Here is a 22087-nt window from a genome sequence, read left to right on the forward strand (position 1 = left end):
GACAACTTCTTTTTTTTTTCTGAGACAGAGTCTCGCTCAGTCACCCAGGCTGGAGTGCAGTAGCTCAATCTCCACTCACTGCAAGCTCCGCTTCCTGGGTTCACGCCATTCTCTGGCCTCAGCCTCCCGAGTAGCTGGGACTACAGGCACCTGCCACCATGCCCAGCTAATTTTTTTTTGTATTTTTTTAGTAGAGACGGGGTTTCACCGTGTTAGCCAGGATGGTCGCTGACCTCGTGATCCACCTGCCTCAGCCTCCCAAAGTGCTGGGATTACAGGCGTGAGCTACCGCGCCCGGCAACAACTTCTTGAAATAGTGACCATACCTTATTTAGCTCTACCCTACTACCTAGTAGAGTAAATGCTCAATAAATGCTGCATATATGATAAATAGACAAAGTATGGACACAAAAAATAATTCATTCATGTGTTTATTGGCTATATAATAATATTAAGCACCTATTAATGTTCAGCAATAAAAATAACTTGAGATAGATCTTTTCTATACATGTATTTTTTGAGATGGAGTCTCGCTCTGTCACCCAGGCTGGAGTGCAGTAGCGCAATCTTGGCTCACTGCAACCTCTGCCTCCCAGGTTCAAGTGATTCTCCTGTCTCAGCCTCCCAAGTACCTGGGATTACAGGTGCACACCACCACACCCAGCTACAAAAGAAGTAAAAGAAGGCAAAAAATTATGTTACATGTCTAATATTTTTAAAATATCAATGACAAATAGAAAAGTTAAGCACTTTCAAAATAAACTCAAAAAATCTATTATTCCATAAAACAATAAAATACCAGCAAAGTGAAAATCAACTTTTTCAGAACACCGGAAATTAACCAAAAACTGTGAAAATCAATTTTTTCAGAACCCTGGAAATTAACCAAAGGCTTACAACAATCTGAAGACTGTTTATTCAAGAAAAATGGCTGAATCTCAATAAGAAAGGTGAGATTTGTGGCTTTTCAAGTTGCCCTAAGTCCGCTTCCCTTTGTCCAGCTCCTTGGCAGCCTTGAAAACCAACAGCCTCATAATCACAGAGCTGAGAAAACAGGAGCTTAACAATCACTGGGGCATTGAGGTGGGGAGAACAGAGGAGCAGAACAGTTTAGAGCTCCCCAAAAATCTTACCATGAGAGAACTGTCATTATTTTACACGTCTAGCAGTTCTCTGGAAACCTCCACTCACAAGCCTGGTTTTTATGTGACCTGACTCAGAGCTTACTCCTGCAAACAGCCTTCTCCCCAGGGCATTTGTTAAAAAAGAAAAAACAAAAATCAATGGCAACTGTCTAACATCACAACTGCCTGAAGCAGCAGCGAAAGCTGGGTAAAGGAAAAGCTGACCAAAACACTTAAAAGGAAAAATTAGGAAACACAATTTCCAGAGGGGTCTTTGGAAAGCTCTGATATATTTCTGGGACTCAGAAAGGCCAGAAACAAATGCAGGGTTGTGTGTTTGCCTGAGAAAAAACTGAAAGGGCCATAATTTCTCACCACTGGCAGATTTTAAGGCTCTGCACAAGCAGGAAGTGAAGGCTAAGGCAGAGTTACAACTGCCTGTTGGAGCACTAAGGATATACCCCAACATCACACAAAGCCAATTAGCAAAGGATGGGAGACTTATTAGATCAGGGCATTTAAGGAAATTTTTATCTAATCACTAGCTGATCATTAAGCTAACCAAAGAGAGATTTCAGTAGCCATATATAAAAAAAATTACAGATTTTACAGAATCAGATCAGAAAAATCACTAAACAAACAGAAGCAGCAGCAACAACATATGACAATTATAAACTCTAGGTATATACACCCAAGAGAAATGAAAGCATAGCCATACAAACTGTGTATGTAAATGTTCATGGAAACAGTAGTCATAAAAGCCACAAATTAGAAACAATTCAATCTTCATTAACTAATGCATAAACAAAATGTAGTATATTCATACACTGGAATATTTTTCAAGCAAAAAAAATGAAGTACTAATACATGCTACAGTAGGAAAGTACTTTGTAAACACTATGCTAAATGACAGACGCCAGATACAAAAGACCACATACTGTATGATTCCATTTATATGAAATGTCCAGAACAGGCACAAACACAGAAAGTAGATTAGTGGTTGCCAGGGGATAGGAGGAAGGGGAAATGGGGAGTGACTATTAGTGTGTATAGTTTCTTTCACAGATGATAAAATAGTTCTGGAATTAGATGGCTGTAATGATTATGGAACTTTGTGAATATACTAAAAGCCTGTGAATTATACAATCTAAAGGGATAAATTTATAATATGTGAATTATATTTTAAAAATTAATTTTAAAAAACAATAAGGAAACAATCTAAATTTGATTTCTAATTCATTAATTTAGTCAAATGGCCATAATTGCTTGTAATAACTGACAATTTTAAAAGCCATCCTTCTAGCTTTTGATTTTCAGGAGTCAGTTTCTGAACTAACTCTACCAAAGTGAGCAGTAACTAGGATGTTTATGAAGGTTCATCTGAGACAAAAGCAATTCACTTCACATGGGCTATTATACAGGCATCAGAAATTATATTTTTCTATCACTACTACCTGATACCTGAAATTGATATATGACTTAAGGTTAGATTATAAAGACTATCAAATTTTAGAAACCTCGTGATATGCCCAAATTTCTTTAAGTGCAGCTAAAAGGTTTTCAAATATTCCCTCAAAAATAATAATAGCTAATATTATGTTCTAGACATTGTTCTAAAAGCTTTAATTATATTAAGTTGAATATTTGCAGTTTCTGATATTCAATCATTTTCAGAACTACTTAAATGGCAATTTCACAAGGTTTGATCTATGACTACGCTCCCCAAAATTCTAATATATGTGGGAAGTAACTAAGTTGCACATAGCTAATAAACAGATGCACTGGGATTTGTGCTCAGTTGAACTTCAGACCGGTCACTTTAACTACGATAACATTAATACTATTACTAAGCTTAAGATACCTGGAGAACACAAAGATGTGTTTTCCATGAAGATAATATCTATCTTGTTTAACACTATATTACCAGCACCTAGCACAAGACCTTGCATAGAGCAGATGTGAAATAAATATTTGTTGAATGAATAAAAGTGAAAATGGTTAAATAAGCAAATAAATATGAAGATATATTTCCAAACTTCCAATGGCTATCTTACAAGAAAATAATAGATGTACAAAAATAATATTGAGACAGTAAGTATGTAGTAGCATAAGAGATAAATAAAATATGATAGATTGAAAGGATAGATATCACAGAACTGATGTAACAATTTGGAATAGTAGAAATGGCACAGGTTTTGAATTCAGGTAAAGTTCCAAGTTGAGCCCCATTGTGCTCCTTATTAGTTGTGTAGTTTTCAACAAACACAGATTTACTTAACATTTAATATGTGTTAGACCTTGTGCATTTTGCTATGAATTAATAATTGGTCCCTAATTTAAAGTAATTTATAATTTAATAGGGGCAAACAGATACATAAATCATGATGTAAGCTTTCTGAGCTTCAGTTTCATGGTTTGTAAAATGGTTTATAGCTATCTATGAAAAGTCAATGCAAGTTAAGCCATAAAGCAGAATGCTTGGTATTTTGTAATTTTTCAATGATTAGTAATTCTTTTCCCTATTGAACTATATTTTATCAAATCAAGAATTCCCAAACATTGGCCAGGCGTGGTGGCTTATGCCTGTAATCCTAGCACTTTGGGAGGCCAAGATGGGAAAACTGCTTTAGGCCAGGAGTTCAAGACCAGCCTGGTAAACATAGCAAGACCCCCATCTCTTTAAAAAAAAAAAAAAATTAAAAAAATGAGAAGAATTCCCAAACATTAAAAAATTGAATATAGATAAGTAAATATATATATGACATAAATTTAAAAAGATGAAAACTATAGATTCAAGTTATCATATTAAAGTATAGAGATGAATGATACTTTCATGCCATCTACCTACGTACAAATTAACTCTTCCCAGTAAATATATTTACATTTCTCTTCTGAAGTCTATAAATATACAAACACCTGTTTTAAAGCAATGAATCAGTATTATTACCATTTGACTTTTTTTTTAATAAAAAAATTTTCATATAGATGGGCGCTTACTATGTTGACCAGGCTAGTCTTGACCTTCTGGGCTCAAGCAATCTTCCCATCTCAGCCTCGCAAAGTGTTGCGATTACAGGCATGAGCCACTGCCCCCAGCCTATTACTATTCTAAATGTATATGCTGATATGAGCAGCTGCAAATATATCAGCATGTCTAATTTTCTAAGGAAAAGTCATTAACAGAAGTATATATGCTAAAGAACTATAAATACAAAAGAGTTTTTTTCCTGCTAAGTTCATTTTTATAACTAAATCTGGTGGCTAATTTACACTTTTACATTGTTATACATGAGGTTTGGAACACTGAAGAAAGGCTGGGAAAAGAAAATGATACATAAATGCAAAAAGAATCATCAGTCCTTGCCTGTATGAAATCAGCAGCAGTCACATAAACAGCTATCTCATCCATCATTTAAATATTCCAAAGGTCAGAGGTCTCAAAACAGTCTTTTCTGGAACTGGGTGCAATGACTCACACCTGTAATCCCAGCACTTTGGGAGGGCAAGGTGGGTGGATTGCTTGAGCCCAGAAGTTCAAGACCAGCCTGGGCAACATGGCAAAACTCCATTCTACTAAAAATACACACAAAAAAAAAAATTAGCTGGGTGTGGTGGCTTGCGCCTATAGTCCCAGCTACTCAGGAGCCTGGGGTGGGAGGATCACCTCAGCTTGGGAGGTTGGGGCTACCTACAGTGAGCTGTGATCACACCACTGCACTCCAGCCTGGGCGACAGAGTGAGACCCTGCCTTAAAAAAAAAAAAAAAAAAATTCTTTGCTGGCTAATGATGAAAAGGGGAAAGAGTTCTGGAAAGATGTCAAAAGAACATGTTTGTAAACAAACACGGATGAAATCTTAGGTAAGAACAAAAAACCTCTAAGAAACATGCCTTGATAAGTCATAGGCAGGATGCAGTGAATCATCTTGCTACTATACACAGGTGTGGGATATACAAAGGTCATATTCATAGGCGCATCAGCAATGGCACTTTCCAAACTTTCTCAAGTGACAAAAAAGCCTTCACAGTAAGCTGACTAGCAGCTATTGAATTCAAAAACTTAGCAAAACTTTTTATGCTTTATGTCTTTAACCATATGTAAAATACAAAATCTCACCCTATTTCTCCATTTGAAATTTCTTCAGACACTTTCTAAGCATACCATCTTTCCAGGCCTTTTAGCATTGTGTAGTCAAAGATGAATAAGACACACTCTCTACCCTGATATCATAATTTAAGAGAGAAAAAAGACACACTGAGAAATAACTAGATACAGGATGAGGATTAAATAATAAAAGCATGAACAAAATGTTGATAAAACAGAAATGGAAGCACGTGTGGAAATCACAAAAGGGGTGGCATGAACTTTAATGGATGAATGGAAGTCTATCAGGTCAAAAAAGAAACAAGAAAAGGCATCGAGGCAAAGTGAATAATATAAACAAAGATATGAAGGCATAAAATCTATGTTAGGTTTGAGAAACAAGGACAAGTTCAATGTGGCTGAAGCACGAGTACTGGGGTGAGGTGGTGAGGGCAGGAAATGAGACTTTGGGAGAATCATTTAATTAACATTATTATTCCTATGAGAAAATATGCAGAACAGAAACAAAAAGAAAAATCACCTTATGTCTTTGATAGTTGCTCGTTTCAGTGGGTCAACCTGCAGCATATGCATCAGGAGAGTGGCGACAGAACGATTGAGATATTCTGGGATATAAAAGACACCCCCTCGGATCTTCTTAAATAACGTAGGTACATGCTCATCATCAAATGGGAGGGTGCCACAAAGAAGAGCATACAAGATAACACCACAGCTCCAGATATCAACTTCAGGACCTGCGTACAATCTAAGAAAAAAGATGACAACACAAACCTGAAATGCAAGTATCACTTTTTCTCTATGTACCCTACTTCTATATATAGGTAGTCTACATTCAGTACATATTTATTTCCAAGGTCTTTAATGAAGTCCATGGCTGCTCCCCAATATTCAGTGTTTGTTCCCCAAAGAGAGTAATGGGGCTAGCCAACTACTACTCAAGCCTGCCAAGTGAATAGGGTATTTTTATTTGTCACAAATTCATTTAACTGAAACATACGAATTAAAACATAATACTTTCTGTGGTTGATTTTTGAGGGAAACAAAGTAGATGACCACAAACTTGAAAAAATACTATGGTGTATACGTTAAATCTTTTTCCCAAAGAACTATTACAAGAAAGAAAACATACATATAATATATACATATAATAGAATTTCTACCCCTGGCACACCTTTAAAGAATATTGAGGCTGGTCACAGTAGCTCACACCTGTAATCCTAGCACTTTGGGAGGCTGAGGCGGACGGATTGCTTGAGGCTACGAGTTTGAGGCCAGCCTGGGCAACATGGTGAAACGCTGTTTCTACTAAAAATACAAAAAATAGCCAGGGATGGTGGTGCACATCTTAGTCCCAGCTACTCAGAAGGCTAAGGTGGGAGGATCATCTGAGCCCAGGAGGTGGTACAGTGAGCTGAGATTGTGCCACTGCACTCTAGCCTAGGTGACAGAGCGAGACTCTATCTCAAATAATAATAATAATAATATATATATAAAATATATTATATAGAGAGAGAGATATTTAAAACATTAAAGTACTTAATTAGTACTGTGTAGACAGTATTTATCCTGTATCACATTATCCTGAGTACTTACTACTTCCATTCTCATCACTTCCTAACTCATATGACTAAAATCATCTTTGATCCAGATAACCTATGCTTATAGTATTATTCCTTTTTTCTCTTACGTTTCTACAGCATTACAATCCCCATGATAGCATATTACCATACTCAAACCTGGGTCTGAGGTAACAAAGTAAATCTCTACAATTCTAATGAAAAGAATATAATGTTTATATAAAAAATGGTGATTGTTTACATCATTTGCTGTATTGTTCAAACTCCTTGCAATGGACTGAATGCTTATGTCCTCCCAAAATTCATGTGTTGAAATCCTAACCCCCAAGGAGATAGTATTAGGAGGTGGGGACTTTAGGGGGGTGATTAGGTCACTAGTGCAGAGTTCTCATGAATGGGATTAGTGCCCTGCTAAGAGCGACCCCAGAGAGATCCCTCGTCCCTTTCACCATGTGAAGTTACAGTGAGCATACAGTAGTCTATTAGGAAGCAGACCCTCACCAGATACCAAATCTTGATCTTCGACTTCCCAGACTTCAGAACTGTGAGAAATACATTTCTATTGTTTATAAGCTATCACCTTTATTGTATCTTTCTTATAGCAGCCCAAATGGACTAAGATAATTCTTTATCTGCTATTTGCAATAATACTTTAACCATATTTTCTCTTATACGATTCTGTTAACTTTTAAAATCTACACGTTGATCACTGTAGAAAGACTTGAGTTTACCACTGCAATCTGTATAAACATTTTTATAATGTACCAATGAATAAGTTATATGAGTAACTACACAATCTCTACTTGTGTAGTTTAATTTCATGAAACAATATTTTCCCCCAAAATCTCATTTTTCCAAACACAAAATATAAAACAATGCTCTATATACTTTGGAAAATATGCAAGGTATTATTAAAGAGCTATATCTAATAAATAAATGACACTAGCTTAAATTTAGCAAATTCTTACTCTCTTATCTGCACTTTTGTAAAATGAAAGATATGTTAAATCAGGATCTACTTCAGTTATTTTTCTAATGGGGAAAACTTCGTAAGTATATTTATAATGACATCTAAATGAAATGTTTAACATTTTTTGATATAACCATTATCCCTTTAACAGTGGAAAAATAAATGAATAATCCATTTCTACCATGTTAAAATCTTACCTTCCATAGAGAATATATTGTAATTAAATGTTATCAAAATGAACACAAGATTACAAAAAGCTTATGCTTCACTGATTATTACCTGCCTGAGATGACTTCAGGTGCTGCATAATTTGGAGATCCGCAACTAGTTCTCAGAAATTCACCATCTGACATCATATTAGATAATCCTAAAAATAAAAGTAATGTTTACTTGGTGCTAGATAATTTTAAAAGTAGATAAAGTCATATAAATATGAGCAAAATTTCAAGTCCTGGATCCTCCATACATCATTTTTTTAAGTTATTAAAAAAAAGCAGTGGAAAGCATTTAACTGGAAAGAGACCATCTCAGAGTGCTTACACTATAACAAAAAGCTAAAGCACATCACATATATGAGTGAAACTAAATTTCCTTTCTAAATAAAAATGTTGATTCCCATCACAAATGAGGTTATTCTGAAGCATATTAACTTTCCCAAACATGAAAACATCAAAATATTATTTACCTATTTCCACAGTCGAAAGAATAAAATAGAGACTACTACTTTTTTGCCCTATGCTTTCAAAAGCCCCTTTAAATTCTGTAATTAGAAACCAGATGGGCCCCACCTCATAAAGAGATTATGTTCCAAAAGTTTTTAGTTTAGAAATATTTAATTCAACATGGAAAAAATAATCTATTGAACCAAAAATCTAGTTGAGCTATAGTAATAAATAAGTTTCATGATTTACAGAAGGAAGAGAAATAGAGAAAGTAGTTTCCAGGTTTTTAGATTAAAGACAAGGTATAGACCACAAATAGGCAACAATAGCCTGTACCTTTCTATCTCTTTCTCTTTAATCTCTCACTTCCTAGTTTTTTTCTCAAATACCCTATTAAGGCATCCTTTCCACGTATGTTTATCCCACAAAGTGTTTGGAGTATAAAAATCACATTTTATGTACCTTTTACCCCTGACAAAAACTGTTCTCTAATCAAGTTATTAGATGTTACACCTAAGGACCTCTTTGTGGATCAATTCAGAAGGGCTTTTTTTCAACTGCATGCATATTTTCAGGTACCTTGGTTTACATGCATTCATCAGGGAAAGTGCCCATACTTTCATGAGATTTTCAAAGAAGTCTGGGACTCCTCCCCTCTCTTCAAAAAAAAAAAAACACAGTTATGCATCATTTCCTTAGGAGAAAATGCAGATTGAATGGATTTATCTTGATGACAACCTTCTAACTTCTCTAGAGGTATCTGCATTTTTAAAGTGTATTTAATGAAAATTAATGAAAATTTAATTAAATGAAAAAAAAAGCTACTGAGGAGACTTCAGCTAATTCCTTTTCATGGTACAGAATGTACAAGGTTGAAATGTAAAGTTCTTAGTTCAATGAGTTGTTATGCTTTAAAAGGTAGCTAGTACATTTCTGAACAACCCTGGAGTTACATACCAAAATCGGCTATCTTGGCATTCATGTGTGCGTCCAACAGGACATTCTCTGGTTTCAGGTCTCGATGAACAACCATATGCCTATGACAGTAATCCACAGCAGACAGAATCTGCTGAAAGAGCCGCCTGGCTTCCATCTCTTCAACCTACCAAGCATAAAAGAAACTGCATTAAGAATATCTGGGGCTGTGCACAGTGGCTCATGCCTGTAATCCCAGCCAAGGCAGGTGGATTACCTGAGGTCAGGAGTTTGAGACCAGCCTGACCAATAAGGTGAAACTCCATCTCTACTAAAAATACAAAAATTAGCCGGGCATGGTGACATGCACCTGTAGTTCCAGCTACTCAGGAGAGTGGGACAGGAGAATTGCTTGTACCAGGAGGCAGAGGTTGCAGTGAGCTGAGATCATGCCACTGTGCTCCAGCCTGGGCAACAGAGCAAGAGTCTGTCTCAAAAAAAAAAAAAAAAATCTGAGACATCTATTTGACAAGAGTTTTAATTTCATAATTAGGCTAAATATAATTAAGCAAGCTAGAATTATGTTGGAATTCTCAACAAATCAGACAAAATAAACCAACCAAAAGCTTGTCAAAGCTCAACATGTCAAAAGACAAGTTTGTCTTTGTTGCTAAGCAGAAATATTTAAATTCCAATTAATATTATTAAATGTGCACAATGTTTTGGGGAATTGACAGTAAAACAAACTAAAACAGAACATATGTGAAAGTGCTAAGAAAAGGAAATAACTGACCTTCAACATGATTTTATGGAACAGATTTTAAAAAGCATACGCATCATGTTGGCAATTAAGTGAAACATATTTTCTAAAATCAGTATTTCAAAAGGAATGCTTTTTAAGAAAGAAAATTTGTCTAACAGTCTACATGTTTAGTTGAGCATTACCATAAAAGCAACTTCAACCTTGAAGATATCTTTGCATTGTTCTATGTCCCAATACTTTCCTTTTTATTAGTTTAGAGATTTAGTGTACCAGATAGTATGTTACTCACCCGTCCATGCTTACAGATGTAGTCAAATAATTCACCTCCAGACACATATTCCATTACCATAAAAAAATCTGTTGGAGTGCTGATCACCTGGTATCTTTTTTGTTAATTAAAAAAAGTTAACAAAGTATGTTACTTTAACCAAAATCAAACTGGTATATCCACTCGCTACAATTTTATATTTCAATGTTTTATAATATTTTAAGATGGCAACAAATTACATGTTATCAAAATAATCACAGAGCAATAAACACGGACCATTACAAAATTATTCTATTTCTTGAGGCTCACGGCCATTCCTTTAGATCCTCCCTTTCAAGTTTACATAATTTTTGAAATCTTTCCCTCTTCAACAACTAAGTTAAGCATTAATTTTTCCATATAAACAAAAATTTGTTTACAGTCAAAGGAGATGAGGTATCACATATTTAAAGATAAACAGAAAATATACTTGGGCCAGACACTATGGCTCACGCCTGTAATCCCAGCACTTTGGAAGGCCAAGGTGGGAGAATCACTTGAGCTCAGGGCAATGTTTTGGGGAATTGACAGTAAAACAAACTAAAACAGAACATACATGAAAGTGCTAAGAAAAGAAAATAACTGATCTTCAACATGATTTTATGGAACCGATTTTGAAAAGCATAGGCATCATGTTGGCAATTAAGTGGAATATATCTTCTAAAGTCAGTATTTTACCAGCCTGGGCAACATAGCAAGACCTCATTTCTGTAAAACATACATATATTTTCCTGGACACGTAATATGATACTACAGGGATACATTCAGCAAAATCCAGAAAGTGAAAAATGACCATTTCCTCAACAAATAAAATGCAACAAAAAAAGGGAAAGGATAAACTATACGTTAAAAGTAACTTAAGAGACATAATTGACCAATTATGCTGTATAGACTTATTTTGATTCTGATTCAAATAAACCAACTTTAAAAACCATTTATGAAACAATCAGGAAAGTCTACATGCTAATTAGTGGTGGATAATGTTGTTAATTATTTTAATTAAGATGTGATAGGCCGGGCACAGTGGCTCACACCTGTAATCCCAGCACTTTGGGAGGCCGAGGCGGACAGATCACGAGGTCAGGAGATTGAGACCATCCTGGCTAAACCAAACACGGTGAAACCCCGTCTCTACTAAAAATACAAAAAATTAGCTGGGCATGGTGGCGGGCACCTGTAGTCCCAGCTACTCAGGAGGCTGAGGCAGGAGAATGGCGTGAACCCGGGAGGCAGAGCTTACAGTGAGCCGAGATCGTGCCACTGCACTCCAGCATGGGCAACAGAGCGAGACTCCGCTTCAAAAAAAAAAAAGATGTGATGATACTATGTTTATGTTATTTAGAGTTTAAAAAAGTATTTTCTAGAGTAGATACTGAAGAGTTTACAGATTAAAAAGATAATGTTGAGATTTGCTTCAAAATAATCTGGTGTAGGGGAAATCGGGGGGAGCAGATAAAACAATGAATTGACTATTGTTGAAGCTGAATAAGACACGCATGGGGTTTCACCACTTTACTTTTGTAAATGTTAAACAATTCCCATCATGAAAAATTAAGAGTGTGTGTGTCTGTGTTTCTAGGCATCCAAAGCTGGGCACATTAAAAACTAAGAAAAAAAATTAGCTTTATTTGATAAAATAAATTTTTTTCCCAAAAACTACAACTTACACCCCTATACACAATTTTACCAAACCAAGTTTTGGAGACGTTAAAATTAGTTATTTTTTTTCTTTTGTTTGAGACAGTCTCGCTCTGCCACTCAGGCTGGAGTGCAGCGGCCATGCTCTTGGCTCACTGCGCACCCCACCTCCTGGGTTCAAGAAATTCTCCTGCCTCAACCTCCCGAGTAGCTGGGACTACAGGCACGCACCACCATGTCCGGCTAATTTTTGCATTTTTAGTAGAGAGGGGGGTTTCACCATGTTGGCCAGGCTGGTCTTGAACTCCTGACCTCAAGTGATCTGCCCGCCTTGGCCTCCCAAAATGCTGGGATTACAGGCATGAGCCACCAAGCCTGGCCAGAAGAAATATTTTGAACGGCAATCATTAGTCTTTGGGAAGAAACATGGCAAGGTATTCTAATTTATATAAAATAAACGAATATGATTGAAGAAGAATTGAGACTATTTCAAATGAACTTTGGAAAGGTAATTATACTGAGAACTCTAGAAGAAATAGTTTTATAAAAGCTATCTTTACAAGCACCAAAGTGATCACGTAAACTGAATACTGTAGGGCAGGTGCATCTGCTGTAGCACCTCACTGTAGGTTTGTCTGATTTAGTAACAATTTTCAATCACTTTTGTGCTCTGTACATCCTAGATGGGGCACAAAAGAAGTGATGACATTCTAATAAATAAATTTAGCTGCCATTTCTGAGTATATCACAAGTCTTCAACAGATATTCTTGGAATTAATTATTTCATGAAACCTCTAAATCCTTAGCAGCCACTGTCTTACACTAAAGGCCAGTCTAGAGCAATGAAAACCATAACGTTACTAAGCACTTACTGTCTGCCAGGCACTAAGCTATCAAATGGTGACACAACATTTATTGAGTACCTACTTGTATTGTACTCGGTGAGATCAAAAGTTGGTGCCTCTACTCGTGGAGCTTACAGTTTAGCCAGAAAGACAGACATTAAATAAAGATTCTCTTCAAACACAAATATGATCTCCAGTAGCCTCTCAATTTAGAATCTTCAAAGGTTTCCCATTGCTCTTACGTCCTGAATAAATCAGGCCCTTGCCATCTCTGTTGTTTGGTCTCACCTTTGAGTCACAACACTGAGTCATACTACATTTTTCAGTGTTAGTCATGCTGTACCTCCTCCTGCTACAGCTCCTTTGTATAAGCTGTTTTCACTGACCTGAATCCTATACTATGACCTGAGCCCTAATCATCCTTTAGATCTCAGCTTAAAAGTCACTTCCTAAGTCCAGGTGAGGTGCCTTTTTGCACTCACAGATGCGTTTTCCTGAGCTTCAGACCACACACCTCAGTTTGTAATTATATGTTTTTATTATTACAATAATTTGATTAATGAATATGTATTTAGTAAAGTGCCTATAACAAAGTAGGTATTTAAGTAAATGTATAAATTAGCACGTTTAAATAACGTGAGTGCTTAGAGCCAAAACCAGAGTAATCTGAAACTGAAAAGTCATAGCAAAATTACAGCAAAACTTCAACCAATAAAATTTCCCTTTGTCCCCCACCCCTAACCACAATGGGGTAGGGACAAAGGGAAACAAATTTCAGAAGGAAGATGTCTTAAAAAGACAGTTTTACATTAAGGATTTAGTGGAAAAGGCAAATTCCAGGATTACATTCTAAGCCTGGCCTGAGTAAGTCAAATCTCTTGTGCTGTCTAAAATACAAGTATATTGAAGCATTACAAGAAATTCAATCATGAATCACTCATACTTCTCAGTATTATTTTCTTAGTACAGCAGAGAAATAAACTAATGTACTTTAAAAAATTTTTCAGAAACAGCATTTCTAATTGGTAAAAATAAATTAATAATCCAGAAAAATCCTAAGCATTTTCCAGTTGACCAAGTTATATGCATTTTTAGGAAATAGCCACATAAAATAGTATATGAAAATCAAAAAAAATAGAAATCTTTCCAAAGTTAGCCAAAAATCAACATTCATGAGTACACCTTTTTGGTGGTCAAATCTATTGAGATTTTAGAATATTATTTATGTAGCTACATACACATAAGATTTTTCTTTAGTTAGAACTCAGTTACATAGAAATGTAGCAATCATGCTTGGTTGATGACACTTGTCTTCAGTAGTCCATGAATGACCTTTTATTTAATTACTAATTTTAATAATGTAATACCTACAAACCCATCACTCAGACAAAAGGCCAAGACCTTGACAACAGCTTCCAACTAATTAATACAGGGATCCGCCTTCCCCATCCCATTGCTTCTCACCCAATGCAGCTGTCATCCTGAACACCCTGTTTATCCTTTCCTTCCCACCTCTTTTATACAGTTTATATATGTACATATGCATGTGTGTGTATCCCCTCTCTCTACATATGTATATTTCATATATATGAATAATTTAAATTCATATATATGTTAAACTGTTCTTTGCTTTAAAAACCAGGTATCACGCTCTATGTAATATTCTAGCAGTTATTTTCTTGAGATTCAATCCTATTGTTGTGTTTGCTATAGTTATTTGATTTGACCATTGTTATATCCTATTGTATTTATTCATCTACTCTACCACTAAAGAGTTTTGGCCAGGCGCGGTGGCTCACACCTGTAATCCCAGCACTTTGGGAGGCCGAGACAGGCGAATCACCTGAGGTCGAGAGTTTGAGACCAGCCTGACCAACATGGAGAAACCCCATCTCTACTAAAAATAAAAAATTAGCCGGGTGTGGTGGCACATGCCTGTAATCCCAGCTACTAGGGAGACTGAGGCAGGAGAATCGCTTGAACCTGGGAGGCGGAGGTTGCGGTGAGCTGAGATCGCGCCATTGCACTCCAGCCTGGGCAACAAGAGTGAAACTCCGTCTCAAAAAAAAGAGTATTTAGGTTGTTTCTACAATGTTGCTATTATTTGCTGCTGTGAACATTAATATGGTTTGTATGTTCATCCCCTCCAAATCTCATGTTGAAATGTGATTCCCAGTGTTGAACATGGGGACTGGTGGGAGGTGATTGGATCATGCGGGTAGATCCATCCCTCATGAATGGTTTAGCACCATTGCCTCAGTAATAAGTGAATTCTTGCTCAGTTCATAAGAGAGCTGGTTGTTTAAAGGAGACTGGCTCTTCCTCCTTCCTCTCTTGCTCCCCCTCACCATGTGACACCCTGGCTCCCAGTTGCCTTCTGTCATGATTGTAAGCTTCCTGAGACCCTTACTAGAAGTAAAAGCCAGCACCATGTTTCCTGTACAGCCTGCAGAACTGTGGGCCAATTAAACCTCTTTTCTTTATAAATTACCCAGCCTTCAGTATTCCTTTATAGTAATGTAAAAATGGACTAACACAAACATTCTTCTACATGGCAAGATTTTCTCCTTGATATACACTGATGAGTGTAACTGCTGAGTCATAGTTATTGTGTATGTTCCAGTTGAAAAGATAATACCAAAGACAGTTTTCCAAAGAAAGTTTGGCAATGCTAAAATCTTTAGAAAACTGGTGGATTTATATATTCTCCAACAGTTGCAAAACACCATATACATTTCTTCGTAGAAAATGCTGTGTCTTTTGCCCATGTTTATTGAGTTGACAGTACTTTCCTTATTCATGTATGGACATATAGAATAAGTCAAACTTTCTATAACATTCTAGAGTCTAAGGTAATTAATGTCTTGGTTATTAACTTTGTAAAAGTATATGTTTTCAGTCATCATTTCACATTGAATTTGGATTTCACTTCCTTTGTAAATAAATCTGTACATGTCTCTAAAGGATAACTTAAAAATATATGTGTGTATGCACAATATGCAAAATATTGTTATCATGCATAAATTTAAAAAACCATGAATGTCATCAAATATCCAATCAGAAGATTTATTGATACAAACACAATCAATATATTGTAATTGGTTCATTTGTCTCTTATGTCTCTTCTAATTTATAGGTTGCTCCTCTATCTCTGTTGTTTTTTTTCTTGCATTCTTTTGTTGAAGAAACCAGTTAGTTTGTTAAAGAGGATTCCACAGTATGAATTTTGTTGTTCCATCTTTTATAGCAGCAAAATGCACAATTTCTAACCCACTCTTAAATCTAGATACGTGATCAGATTTGTTTCATTTTTGCAATTTTTGTTTTCATTTGAAAGACTAAGTAGTGTAGTGTACCTCTAGCCAAAGGCATATAATGTGTCTCTTTTTCTGACACATTGGAAGCCACTGTTGATCAGAGCCTAGATGCATTAATTCACATTAATTTAATGAAATTTTAAATGCTGGCAAATTTGCATAGTCTAGTAATGAATGAATTCTGATCTAAAAGAAATTCTTACCCAAAACTTCCTCCCTCAAAAATCTCATTGTCTTTGAAGTGCAGGCCATCAAATAATACCTCCTAATACCTTTTCACATTATAGTCATCAATCAATCTTCTTACTAACTCCTTCTCATTCTGAATTAATATCTTTTTCCCCATTGCTACTACTGTCACTGTTTTAGGTGTAAGTGATATCTTTATAGATAATCTGTGATATAAACAGACATGTTAACATCATAGTGCTCTAGAGCTCAGTCCTTGGACTTCTTGTTTATCTGTACTCATATCTTTGGCAACCGCATCCAGTCTTAAGGCTTAAAATATCTTAACATATGGCCTTTAAGTTCTTTGAACGCCTCATTTCTAATTATCTTTTCTTCCACTACACACAGCCAACCACTCCATGGTCATATACTTTCAAAGACTAACTCCTCCAATTATGCACTGGATTATCTCCCACACCTACGAAGGGACTTGGCTTCTATAATTAGCCCCTCTTTCTTTTGTATCAATTCCTTCCTCTTGACTGAATCACTCCTTTTGGCATACCAACATTCTACAATATCTCCCATTTTAAAAAGCTAACCTTGTTTAGACTCCTCATTTCCTTCTGGTTACCACTCCTATGTCTCTCCTCTCCTGCCTATAGTTACTATCTCCCCTTTTTTATCTCATATTCCCTCTTAAACCCTTTACATCAGGTTTTTGCCCTCATCATTCCAATAAATTGGTTCTTTTCAAAGACAACAGCAACCTCCACATTGCCAAATCCAACAGTCAATTCTCAGTTATCATCTTACTCAATATTCACCAGTAAAAGGGACAGTTGGTGATCTTTCCTAAAACACTTTCTTCTCTTGGCTTCAAGATACCCGATTCCCCTAATTTCCCTCCCACCTCACTGATCATTTTCATTGTCTTTTACTGGTTCCTCCTCATTTTTCAGACATGTTAGCATCATAGTGTTCTAGAGCCCAGTCCTTGGACTTCTTGTTTATCTTGGTGATTTCATCCAGTCTTAGGGCTTTAAATATCTTAAATACAGTCTGTCTGCTGATGGCTTCCAAATTTATCTCTCTAGCTTACACCTCTCCCCTGAACTCCAGATTCACTTATTCAACAGCCTACTTACATCTCTGCTTGGATGTCTAATAAGCATTTCAACTTCATAAAACCAAAATTAAATTGTTGAAACCACCCCCCTAACATCCCACCTCAAACCTGTTCCTCCTACAATCTTCTCCACTTCAGTTACTGGCAACTCCATCCTTGTTTTTTCGCCGAGGCCAGATGCCTTGGAGTCATCCTTAACTTCTTTCCTCTCACAACTCACATTTTATCTGTTAGCAAATGCTGTTGACTCTATCTTGAAAGTACATACAAAACATGCTTACTTCTAAACACTACTACACTATGCTGTATTCCCAGCCAACATCGTCTTTTACAGATCACTGCAATTGACTCCCAATTGGTTTCCCTGCTTCAACTCTTGCTCACCTACAGTCTAAATGTAAGTCAGATCACATCATACCTCTAATCAAAGCCTTCCAATGGCTTCCCATCTTAGACAAGAGTAAAAGCCAAAGCCCTGACAATGGCATATAATGCCTTTTATGTCTCTGACCTCATCTCTCACTCTAATCCTCCTAGATCATTCTGCTCCCTTGATCTCTGACCTGCAGGAATTTCTACTTTCCTTTGTATTTGCTCTTCCCTCTATGTGTAACATTCACCCCCTTCAGATATCTACATGGCATATCCCCTCACCTCTTCACTGTCTAACATATGACATATAATAAGGGATTTATTGTCTATTTCCCCACGACCCCTCCACCACACACTAATATAATCTCTATAATAGCAAGGATTTTGTTGTTGTTGCCTTTTTGTCTGTTGCTGTATCCCAAGTGCCTAAATGGTGTCATCTGTTGAATGAATGGATCAACCAACAACCTGCCTTTCTGGCTTTATTTTTCCACTTCCCTATACATACTCTGTGCACCAAACAAACCAGATTGTTTGTTCCCAATACACCATATTCCTTACACTTTCATTCTTTTGTTCTTGCTTGGACTCCTAGAGCCATCAGGACCTTGTTCAAACGTCACCTCTTTATGGAGCTACAAGTAATTATTGAATACCTACTACTGTGCTAGTTGCAGGAGAGATAAAGATGATAGGTGATATCTCCATTTACAAGTCTAATGGATTCTTAGCTTATCATGGCCAAAACAGTATCCTTAATGTTCACATCTCTCTAATGTTTCTTTTCCATTCTTTCCATCTCAGAAAATGACACCACTATCACTACCTACTTGCTCAAGCCAAAACCCAAAATCCCAGTTGCTTAAGCAAAAAAAAAAAAAAAAAAAATCCTTTCTTTCTCCTCCTTATCTAACCCATCAGTAATACATTAGTTCTCCCTCCAAAATACATAACAAATCCATCCATTTCTCTCCATCTAGACCAGGACTGTTGAACAGAACTTCCTACAACGATAGAAATGTTTTTTATCTGCTCTGTCCAACACAGTGGTCACTAAACATATGCGGCTATTAAGTACTTGAAATGTGGCTAGTGTGACCAGACAACTAAATTTTTCATTTTAATTAATTTAAATTTACACAGCCACATGTGGCCAGTGGCTACTGTATTAGCCAACACTAATCTAGATTATCACTTTGGTTAAAGCCACCATAATCTCCCAGGTAGACTATAGCAATAGCTTCCCAACTGGTCTGTCTGCTTCTACTTCTGCCACCATACCCATTCTACACTATATTCATATCATGTTACTTCTCCAACTCTCCAAAAGTTCCTATTTAGAACACAATCAAATTCCTTAGCAAGGCCTTCAAATCCCTTTGTTATCTGGTCCCCATCTACTCTTAGAATTCCTGAACTTCTTCTCTTCTCCTCACTCCACTCCTGAGAGTACATAATCTTCCTTTGCCTACAACACTTGAAGTTTGCTTCACCTCTTTGATGTTGCTCTTCCCCTTGCTTTGAAAACACTCTGTCCCCAGATTTTCACATGTCAGATCTTTATCATCCTTTAGGTCTTAGGTCAAACCTATCTTCTTAGCGAGGCTTCCTCATACCTAATCTAAATTAGCCCTTCTTCTTTCCGAGTCACACTCTGTGACAGCACCATGTTTCATTCTCATAGCACTTATCTTTGCCTAAAATGATCTTGTTAATTTGTTTACTTACTGTCCAGAACATAAAAAACACAAGAAAGAGACTCTGTCCTTCATGATTATATCCCCTATGCCTAGAACAGCACCCAACCCATAGTAGGTGCTCAATAAAAATCCCATTCACAATTGCTTCAAAGAGAATAAAATACCTAGGAATCCAACTTACAAGGGATGTGAAGGACCTCTTCAAGGAGAACTACAAACCACTGCTCAATGAAATAAAAGAGGACACAAACAAATGGAAGAACATTCCATGCTCATGGATAGGAAGAATCAATATCGTGAAAATGGCCATACTGCCCAAGGTAATTATAGATTCAATGCCATCCCCATCAAACTACCAATAACTTTCTTCACAGAATTGGAAAAAATGATTTTAAAGTTCATATGGAACCAAAAAAGAGCCCGCATTGCCAAGACAAGCCTAAGCCAAAAGAACAAAGCTGGAGGCATCACGCTACCTGATGTCAAACTATACTACAAGGCTACAGTAACCAAAACAGCATGGTACTGGTACCAAAACAGAGATATAGACCAATGGAACAGAGCAGAGGCCTCAGAAATAATACCGCACATCTACAACCATCTGATCTTTGACAAACCTGACAAAAACAAGAAACAGGGAAAGGATTCCCTATTTAAAAATGGTGCTGGGAAAACTGGCTAGCCATATGTAGAAAGCTGAAACTGGACCCCTTCCTTACACCTTACACAAAAATTAATTCAAGATGAATTAAAGACTTAAATGTTAGACCTAAAACCATAAAAACCCTAGAAGAAAACATAGGCAATACCATTCAGGACATAGGCATAGGCAAGGTCTTCATGTCTAAAACACCAAAAGCAATGGCAACAAAAGCCAAAATTGACAAATGGGATCTAATTAAACTAAAGAGCTTCTGCACAGCAAAAGAAACTACCATCAGAGTGAACAGGCAACCTACAGAATGGGAGAAAATTTTTGCAATCTACCCATCTGACAAAGGGCTAATATCCAGAATCTACAAAGAACTTAACAAATGTACAAGAAAAAATCAAACAACCCCATCAAAAAGTGGGCGAAGGATATGAACAGACATTTCTCAAAAGAAGACATTTACGCAGCCAACAGACACATGAAAAAATGCTCATCATCACTGGCCATCAGAGAAATGCAAATCAAAACCACAATGAGATACCATCTCGCACCAGTTAGAATGGCGATCATTAAAAAGTCAGGAAACGACAGGTGCTGGAGAGGATGTGGAGAAATAGGAACACTTTTACACTGTTGGTGGGACTGTAAACTAGTTCAACCATTGTGGAATACAGTGCGGTGATTCCTCAAGGATCTAGAACTAGAAATACCATTTGACCCGCCATCCCATTACTGGGTATATAGCCAAAGGATTATAAATCATGATGCTATAAAGACACATGCACACGTATGCTTATTGTGGCACTATTCACAATAGCAAAGACTTGGAACCAACCCAAATGTCCATCAGTGATAGACTGGATTAAGAAAATGTGGCACATATACACCATGGAATACTATGCAGCCATAAAAAAGGATGAGTTCATGTCCTTTGTAGGGACATGGATGAAGCTGGAAACCATCATTCTCAGCAAACTATCACAAGGACAGAAAACCAAACACCGCATGTTCTCACTCATAGGTGGGAATTGAACAATGAGAACACTTGGACACAGGAAGGGGAACATCACACACCGGGGCCTGTCATGGGGTGGCAGGAGAGGGGAGGGATAGCATTAGGAGATATACCTAATGTAAATGATGAGTTAATGGGTGCAGCACACCAACATGGCACATGGATACATATGTAACAAACCTGCACATTGTGCACATGTGCCCTAGAACTTAAAGTATAATAAAAAATTTTTTTTTGAATTAAAAAAAAAGCCATAATTCCTGCTTCTGAGTACTTCAGTCTTGTGGGAAATACCAATAAGAAAATGTGCAATTACAACACAATTTAAGGGCTTTGGAAAAGGTGAACATTGAGTGCTTTGAGAGCAAAGAGGAGTTAGAGCCTAACCTAGTCTTAGTGAGTAAAGTAGGTTTTCAGGGGTACAGTTGATCCTCAGACAATGTGGGCGTTAGGGTGTCAACCCCTGTGCATCAAAAATCCACGTTTAACTTTTGACTACCCCTGAACTTAACTACTAATAGCCTACTGTTGAGCAGAAGCCTTACAGATAACAGAAATAATTAACACACATTTTGCATGTTAAATGTATTATTTACTGTATTCTTACAGTAAAGTAAGCTAGAGACAAGAAAATGTTATTAGGAAAATCATAAGGAAGAGAAAATATACCAACTACTCATTAAGCGGAAATGGATCACCATCAAGGTCTTTATCCTTGTCATCTTCATACTGAGTAGACTGAGGAGGAAGAGGAAGAGGAGGGGTTGGTCTTGCTGTCTCAGGATAGCAAAGGCGGCATAAAACCCAAGCATAAGTAGACCAATGTG

The 22087-nt window shown here is 36.7% G+C and overlaps 1 protein-coding gene across 2 annotated transcripts in view; it reads right to left on the reverse strand.

The window, feature by feature from the left end:
- PRKAA2 (protein kinase AMP-activated catalytic subunit alpha 2) overlaps positions 1–22087 on the reverse strand; it is a 70184-nt gene that overhangs the window by 13452 nt on the left and 34645 nt on the right. Inside the window, exons 3-7 of one of the 2 annotated variants that reach the window (XM_055359876.2) lie at positions 10404–10497; positions 9394–9538; positions 8054–8141; positions 5748–5972; positions 4926–5343 (exon numbers count right to left, since the gene is read on the reverse strand). In XM_055359876.2, the coding sequence (XP_055215851.1) occupies positions 5301–5343; positions 5748–5972; positions 8054–8141; positions 9394–9538; positions 10404–10497 (595 nt within the window). In that variant the 3' untranslated portion in view covers positions 4926–5300. Of the gene's footprint in view, positions 1–4925; positions 5344–5747; positions 5973–8053; positions 8142–9393; positions 9539–10403; positions 10498–22087 lie in introns of those variants that run through there. The other variant, XM_004025866.5, reaches the window with a different exon arrangement.

This window comes from Gorilla gorilla, chromosome 1 (genome assembly GCF_029281585.2).
Source record: "Gorilla gorilla gorilla isolate KB3781 chromosome 1, NHGRI_mGorGor1-v2.1_pri, whole genome shotgun sequence".
NCBI lineage: Eukaryota > Metazoa > Chordata > Mammalia > Primates > Hominidae > Gorilla > Gorilla gorilla.